The sequence below is a fragment of the Athene cunicularia genome (genome assembly GCF_003259725.1).
Source record: "Athene cunicularia isolate RWA chromosome 9 unlocalized genomic scaffold, athCun1 chr9_part1, whole genome shotgun sequence".
NCBI lineage: Eukaryota > Metazoa > Chordata > Aves > Strigiformes > Strigidae > Athene > Athene cunicularia.
This window is the reverse complement of record NW_020799110.1, coordinates 13,282,678-13,291,400: the sequence shown is the minus strand read 5'-3', so window position 1 is coordinate 13,291,400 and position 8,723 is coordinate 13,282,678. Positions and strand designations below refer to the sequence as shown.

Here is an 8,723-nt window from a genome sequence, read left to right as displayed (position 1 = left end):
GCAGTGCGGGCAGGGCAGGCAGGGCAGTGCGGGCAGGGCAGTGCAGGCAGTGCAGTGCGGGCAGGGCAGTGCAGCTTCCCCTCTTGTGGCCATCCCGAGCCACAGCAGGACAGGCACCGCTCCGTCCCCGGCCTCCCTGCCGTTTCCATCTTCCAAACCAGACTGTGCCTATTTCAGCACTTCCAAAGTGATGTTTTCTATTTAAATCAGCCTTTTCTAAGATTCCCAGAGTCTCTTTCTCTCCGTCTGTCTGTGGATCTTTCTCTTTTCTGAAGAGTCGCGTTTTCTTGCCTGCTTTTCCGGATTTCAAAGCTTTATAAATTGATGTTGATGAGCAAGTTTAGGATCTGGGCTCTCCTGTAACTGATGGGTGCCACAAGAACCTGTTAAGTGGACTTACATTCGATCTGCTCTTTTCTGAAAGTTTCTGTTGTGTTGCCAGACACCACACGCACTGTATTAGTTCAGGGGGCTGAATCTATTTAACAGTTTTCACACTTCAAAAGTCATTACCTGGTCTCTAAAGGTAACTACTTCAGCTGGCACAGAAATGGGCTATTATCTACTATGTGTACGACAGTGAGGGGGTGCTCAGTCCTCTTACTCCTCCAAGTGCAGCAGCCTCTGCCTGTTTCCACCTAGAAGTACAGCCTTACTACATGGCACTCATCTGACCTGTGGTCCGTGCTGATGGCAGTATCTGACTATCAATGATCAAGGCAGCTCAGATGGTTTTAATAAATGAGTCAGTCCCAAACTTAAAAGCTAATCAGCTCCCGCAAAGCGATAATCTCAATTCAAAACTGCAAACTGTACTGATGATGCTGGGAAAGGAGGAATTTTATGCAGTGTGTCACTCATTTGCATGAGCTCATTATTCAGAGACAAGCTGTTAGAAAAACTTGGACAATTTTCACTACAATTTCCCTTTTTTGTGGTTTTTCTTTTCTTTTCTTTTTTTTTTTCCCTTGTACTGCACATAGAATGAAACAAGATTTCTACCAAAAAGTGTAAGACAGATGGGGAATGCCATGTACTTTTGCAAAAAAAGCACTGCATCTTCAAAAATGACCTTGGATTTCTTCCCCTGGAAAGGGAAAACATGCTAAAAAGCAAACAGAGAATGGGCTGATTTTGATCTCTTGAAGAGATACACAGAACAGAATAGTTCTACTCAAGGTTTTAAGAATTATGTATTTTATCACTCTTGGCTGCAGTCAAAAAGTCCTACTAGCAGACTGCGTGGATAATTGGAAAAACAACAAGAAAATATTGCAAAACTCTATTTGAAAAAAAAATACTTGTAATGTTGACTGGCTCTTGTGAATATTTTCCACTTCCAGATTAAGCTTTAAGCATGTTACTAAATACTTTGTGGCACTGGGAATACCATCCAAAAGAAGACAGTTACCAGAAGAAGAGAGCAGGACTGTTAATCTCTTTCAGATATAGCCAACAGCCCCTGGAGCTCTGCCCCGAACTCACTGGTTCTTCTCAGCCATATTGAGCATCATCGCATAGCCCTGCTCTGAACATGCTGATCTCCACATGTGTACTGTGAAGGTATTGCTCTACTCCTGTACTGATTAAACCCTGGGTTATCATAAATTGATAGAGGTCTTCAAGCTCATTCTACTGTCTGTCCATTTTCATGAGATGTGTTCCTCATCATTCAGGACATGCATACCACCATACCTTCTTTTCACCCCAGCCTCAGGAACACCTAGCCCTGCCCCTCTGCTTTTGAACCTCCGGCATATTTTTGCTTTAAATAATCTCATGATCAAAAAGGCAGTTTTAAACTGAATGTTAGTTCACATCAGTGGAAAGAAGTGCACTGAAAAAATGTGTGTGATTGAACGTTCTTTGTTAGCTGTATGGCATTGTAGGGATAAATGAACTAGTGTATGTATTATTCATCAGCTGAAGGATTACACACCATGCAACCATGATGGTTTCTGAAGAGATTCTGGAACCCTGATCAGAGGCACCTCACAACTGACCAGTAAACCTGGTGACTAAAGCTAGCCCATCTGTATCCAGGACACCTACCAAGAGCCGCCTTCTAACTTTACCACCAGTAGGAGCATCTAAGAATTTACCTCTGCTTGCCTTTACCATCCATAGAAGTTGAAGAAATTCTGTCAATTGGGGAACCAAATCCTGGGAAACTTCTTTTCTTCTTGGTCTCGGTCACCTCATTCTCCATAGACACCAGCTCATCAAGAAGGAACAGTTTGGCTGCCAGGTTGGTGGCTGACTTCTCTTCACTGGCACTGGGATGTGCTCCCATGTCCAGAGCAGTAGAAGGTTCCAAAGGCTGTAAAAGAAAGCACAGATGTTTGCTTGCTACTCAAGTTCCAGAAAAACTATTTCAACCAGTGTCACAGCAGTAGTCCTATAAACATATAATCACTAGGATACTGAACATGGGACAATGTTTTAAAACAAAGTTCCTTCTGTGAATTATGGCCATTTTCCACCCACAGGAGTTTGCCATAAAAGGTTCAGGTTTGTTGTTTTTGGGGTTTATTTATAGAATTGAACTCACCTTCATTATTATTGCAAGAATTGTCAAAATTCATTACTTCACAAAGCCTGTTTTTGAGGTCCAGCCCACTATCCCTATCTCAGCAGTGTATCACTTATAGCATGAGCTGAGTAATTGAATACTTTTCAAAAATGCAGTCACCATTATGAGACTCCAATATCCATCCTGATATTTTTCAGGAAACTGATTTTCATTTTTTAAATTAATGCTAATAAAGAGTAATGAAAACTTATATAGCATTTTCCATGCAAAGCTGACAAATTAATGAATTGTTATGCAAAAAATATCCCAAGATAAACTTGCTCAGTACTGACATTCAAAGAATTCATGCAGCAACACTATGTGGGGAGGAGGAAAGGAAAGAACCATATGTCAAATTGACACAGCATTTTGAAATTTAGTTATGACATTAGGCTTAACACCTTTTCAAAACCAAACTCTACTTTGCTAGCCAGAATAGCTGAGAATATTGGGGTCTATAAAGAGAGAAGTGAAATACATGAAAGTGAAATAGTTTCTTTACAAATAACAGAAAAAATATAGGGCAGCAGCTAGTCTACGAAAGCAGGTGTTAAGCTCAAGTCATTCTCTCTTTGGATGAAATGTTTGCCTTCTTGTTCCACTCGATCTTTAAAAATTTCGATAAAAATTTTTAACCAAAACTTGTATTATATGCCCTGAAGCAGGTTTTCCTCTATCTTTAGATGCACAGCACTATCTTTCTCATACATATACAGCAGGTTTAGTACAAATATAAAGGAAGCCATCACATGGATGACGTAATATGCTTGTCCCTACACACCACAGTTGTGGTGGTGACATTTCCCACCACTGATGGGTGGCATAACCAGTGCTGGTGTGTATAAAACTGTGATCTTTATTTAAGGAGGAACACACAACCACAATGATCACACAAATAATGTAGCACTGTTAATACTTTTGTAAAGGATCTCATACTGTTCTCTGACTACTTTTTATGAGCCTGAAGTACACAGAGCAATCCCTTCTGTTCCCTTTCAGGGTTATAGAACTTTCATAGAAGTTTGCAACAAAATTATGTCTTTAAAAAAGACTGAACTCTTCCCTTTAGTTAGTGGGGATAACACTTGAAACTAGAAGGTTAAAAATAGTCTCTGCTCTTGAGTAAATTGTGTGGTCCCACTTACTTTGTCTTAAAAAAGGATATAATAGAATTATAAGAAGAGACAGCTAAAATGATCATCAGAAGTAGACAACAGTTTTCCTATGGAGAACCACTGAATAAAGTACAACTCGCAGATAAGCAGACGTAAGTGTGGGGTACAGCGGAGGGTTTGTAAACTTGTGAACAGCAAAGAGCTGAATAAAGGCTCATAATTTTTTCCTCATGAAAAAGAGCTCCTCAATCCACCCAGTGAAATCACCAGATGGTGGATTTAAAATAAATATAAGGAGCTATGTTTTAAACACAGCACACAGATAAAGAACAATGCATTGCCAAAGGACATCACGGCTACCAAGATTTTGAACTGTTTCAAAAACAAATTCAGGCCCATCAGCAGGTAAAACATGCCCTGATCCAGTGCAAGTCTCTGGATCAGGAAGTCTCTGAAGATGTTCTGTTTATAAGATTTTTTTCACAGAAGTCTATCATTGGTAGAGACAGGATATCAGGTCTCTGGCATCAGAACAACAGCTGCTGCAGCACTGATGTGAGGAGTGGTTCCCCCAAGCCCTATTTTCTATAAGTATCATTTTATATAATCAGGGCATGCTCATTTAAAGACAGAGAGAACGGTAGAAAGATCCATCACTATTCTTTAGTATGCATCTCACTTCTAAGGTGATCTTAAAATCTATATAGAGACCCTACAGCCAAACAGTGCTACTTTGATTAAACTTTTAGATCCTTGGGTTTTTTATGGCATGAAACCGTTACATAAATACCTTTCCTGCAAAACCTGTTTTATGTCAAGATGACATAGAAAAAAGAGAATGCGGTAGAAGTATTTTCAGGTGCAACCCCTGCATATTGTCCTAGATGAAATGTGAGACAATTCTCCCACTTCATCTTCTGCTTTCCCTCACAAGCTTAGGCAAGTTACTTTGCTCCTTCTCTCTCCTGGTCTATTCTGTCTCCTTTAATTTGTAACTTTTGTGCAAGTGGTCTTCTCTCAGTGGTCTCCTTATGGCTTCTGAAAGCTTCAGACTTCTCATATTATTTGTCTTTAAAAAGAATGAAACCTTCCCTTCGGTGCTTTCTCCCACACCACCACCTCCTTCCTCTCTGCAGGAAGTTCTCTATCCAAAGTCATAGCTCAATGTTTTGACATACAGAAAATCCCATGGTGTTTCGGGAGAGGCTGCATGAATCTGGATGAGACTTCATTCTGTCTGTCCTCCCAGAGCCATGCAATTTGCATCACTTTTCACTAGGCTCATCCTTTGCCCTTGCAGAGTCGGTACTGATCCTTTACCTTCCAACACTATTTGGATACTATGGTGTCTTCCACGCTGTGGCCAAGAACAACCTGAGGAAGAGTAAAGTTATGTGACATCCACCAGAAACATCCACCTACCTCCAGAGCTGCCTCCACAAGGAGCACTGAGCTAGAGTGCCACTGCAGTAGGGTAATCACAAGGGCCAAATGCACCACAACAAACTGGAACTGCAGCATCTGCAAAGGAGAACAACCTGTTAATGACTTCACAGCAACTTTCCCAGGGGAACCTTGCTCCAAAGACCTTAAAGAAGTGAAAGCAAAGGCAGATTCTGTTCCCGTGGCTGTTAATATATTTTATCTTACAGAGTCACTGCATAAAACCCAGTGACCAATTAGGGCCAGCTGAATGCCCGTCACCTTTGGGTGCAGAATCCACTCTTTTCTCTTTCCTCCTTTACAGCTCTGCAAATCTTTTAATTCCTTACTGCGCAATGGCCCAACCCTTGAAGTGGCAGCAGTAATGAATGTAAACTTGTGTTAAAAACAGATGAACTAGACAGTCACTTGTAAGCAGGGATACTTTGGCTCATAGCCACCCAGGTTGACCCTGACCTCCTCACATGCTGGGTAGATGCTTAAAGATGTTACGGAAATCACAAACCTGTCCAACCACATTTTGAAAGCAAGGCTGCATTTCACCAGTCCTCAGCACGAGTTAATGGTAGCCACAACTTCCAGGATCTTCTTGGGATCCTAGAATAAAGTTATCCAGCTCCTACACCTGGGAAGAGTTTACATGGGAATACATTGCCCAGACTAGTGGTGTTCTGACCAGGTGCCATGAAACCACAGATCCCTACGGAGCCTTCAAATAATGCAGGGAGACTCAACTTTTGGGAGGTGCAGGATCAAGAAGCTGTTTGCTGCAGGGGTTATCTTTGGCCATGGGTTTAGGCTACACCGTTTAAGCCTTTTTTTGGATCTAGCTCTTAAAACCTGATGTACCTCCAACTCAACCAGGTGGGAATATTTCATCTGATGTTAATAAGAACAAGGCTGGAGCCTCTAATGCCAAAGGTATCTGCTAATTTGCTAATTACTCTGTCTTCAGGTCCTGTCCCAGAGTATAATTCAAATCTGATTCTGCCATTCTTCGCTGACTCTCTGCTTGGCAAAAGCAGAAATAGAAAGGATGTATAAATATATTTCTATGATGTACAATAGTTGTTTCATCCTCTGCGTAGAAAATCTCCCGTTAGATCAGGCAGAAAACACATAGTAAAAAACATTTGGCTTTGTACTTTTTCCCCATGTTGCAAAGGAGAAAAGCCACAACTGCTTGGAGTCCAGTATTAATAAGTAAAGCTATAACATTTGTAGTGTTGTTTCTTGAAACTGTTTCTTGCTTGGCTTTTTAAAATATATGTTACATGTAATTCTATTATTTGGTTACCCCATTCTATTTTTTTTTATATATATGTCAGTGAGGGATCAGGCATGAGGAAGGAAGTTGCTCATTATTCTGTAGGGGTGAAGCAGACTTCGTTCACTGGAATCAAAAGGACAAAGCCAAAGCAGTAAGCCAGGTGGTACCACTGTCTCTCAGTCTGATGGCAACAGCCATTAAAGTCAGACAAGGGGCTGTCTGGGTGTTTTTAAAGCTGTAGCTCTCTACAATGTATATTTTTGTATGTGGGTGTGCATTGAAATTTGAAGTAGTAGTCTCTACCTTCACAGGTAACCACATCCTGATTAATTGGATACAGAGACATAAAAATAAATGGCAAGGTTAAAAACACATGTTTATTATGGTTTAAGGTCTGTGCTGGTATTCATTCAACCCAAAGACCAAAGAGCTAAAAATAGCAACTGGTACACTACTCAAAATAAACATTAAGGCACCTGCAACACAAAAGACATTTGATTAACTGGTCAGAACTCGACGCCAGTGAAATTCAAAGCGGAGGAAATTGCAAGGACTTAAAGCTTGGCTCTAGTTCCCATGGAAATGAGTAGCTAAGAAGTAATGTCACTGGTTCAAAAGGGAGCAAAACTTAAGTCCAGGAAGGTCCTGTTGTGCTCATTTCCATGCAGTGATGGGACCAAGGCGGGAGAAAGAAGCAGGGTCATTCTAGTGGAGCAGTTTAGCTCTAGAAAAGCATTTGCAAAACTAGGGGTGCAGTGAGGAGCATGTCAACATAATTAAAATCACACGGTCTTATAGCAGTCTGCGATTTAGCTTTCCACCTCCAGCCATGTCATAGGATCTCAGTTGTTTAAAACTTTTGTTGCTTTTTCTTCTTGAGCTCATGTGTTGCAATTGGGCAAGCAAGCAGAGCCCTCCTGCCAAAAGGGGCTTTCCCAGCCATGCGCTGGTTATTGCTTCACCCCATCCACACTTCACCTTGACCCACTCCAAGAGAGACCTAAAGTGAGGATTGACAGTATTTGTTACTGATGAAGAATAGGCAAAGCTCTGACAACCACATGGGCCTTTGCAAGACACACCCTTACCACTTTTATTGAATTTCCATCCTTCTTCCGGAAAACTCTTCACCACCAACTTCACAGAGAAAGGTCAAGGGATAGGGGTATAATTCCATGTCTTTAGTATCTCAGGGTCTGGTCTGGCGTTATCCAACATGAAATATGGTTTACCCTTCACTAAATGTAATTGCAAGTCTGAAATTCAGACATATTTATGTGTTTTAGTGATATCTTAGCTTGACATGTGTCAAAACTAAAATTCCTCATAGAATCAGGTATCTTTGTTGCAGGTCCAATTAAAATAAAATTAAAGATAAAGGGAGGAACATTATTCTACCTTATCAAAGCAGGATAAACATTCAAAACTTTTTCCTAGGAATCTGCGCAGAGCCGTTTTCCAAGAAAAGATCACAAGAAAGCAAAATTCTTTACCAAAGAGAAACTGTGAAGTCTCCAACATCAAACCAAAGAACTTAAAAGATGTTTTTCTTTCAAAGAAAAAAAACAAAAACCAAAATGACATCCTGAAGATAAGTGGGCCGAACAAACCCCAGACAGCGTGCAATTCATCACTAAGCTCCAAACCCATTCCTTGTCAAAAATGGTAACAGCTGTCATTGTTCTTACCCATTTGAACTATCATATTTCACATTACTGTGGAGATTACTCCACAAGTATAAATCACAAGAGCTTTATTTTTCTTTCTGGTCTGTTAGCAAGAGAACCGAGGCAAGACATCACGCCTTGCACTGTAATCTTTCACTGAGGCTGCCACTATATATTGATGACTATGCTGTGCTTGTTGCAACACCAACAAGGGACATGTCCAAGCTCACCTGCAAATGAGAACCTTGCTCTTGCAATGAGCATGTTGTGACACAGCCCAGAAGTCCTTGAAGTTTTGTGCTGTATGCTTCCAAGCTGACCTGATGTAGAGCCAAGACGTGACTGTCCCATAGGCACTGGAAAGCTCCTTTAGGACTCCAGTCCTTCTGCTATATGAGCACTGGGATGGCACTGGTGAGCGTCCATCACCTGTCAGCCATGAGGATTCTCTCCTATCCTGCAGATTCCACCCAGCTCGGGAAATCCCAGATGCACCTGCAAGCCAGTTACTGAGGTATTTTGTTGCTGCTCCAGTGTCACAAAATAGAATATTAACTGCTGCTACCTATCTTAATCAAATGTACCATTGAGTCCTAGCATTGGCCTCACTAGCCTTGGGCTTTACACCTGATGGGAATCTATCTTGGCCAAAAAAA

The 8,723-nt window shown here is 41.1% G+C and overlaps 1 protein-coding gene across 1 annotated transcript in view; it reads right to left on the bottom strand.

Annotated features, from left to right (window-relative positions):
- OSTN (osteocrin) overlaps nucleotides 1-8,493 on the bottom strand; it is a 13,421-nt gene extending 4,928 nt beyond the window's left edge. Inside the window, 4 exon segments of the mRNA XM_026855297.1 lie at nucleotides 2,103-2,320; nucleotides 5,110-5,208; nucleotides 8,298-8,439; nucleotides 8,441-8,493. Of these exon segments, the coding sequence (XP_026711098.1) occupies nucleotides 2,103-2,320; nucleotides 5,110-5,208; nucleotides 8,298-8,439; nucleotides 8,441-8,493 (512 nt within the window).
- Between the last annotated feature and the right edge of the window lie 230 nt (nucleotides 8,494-8,723).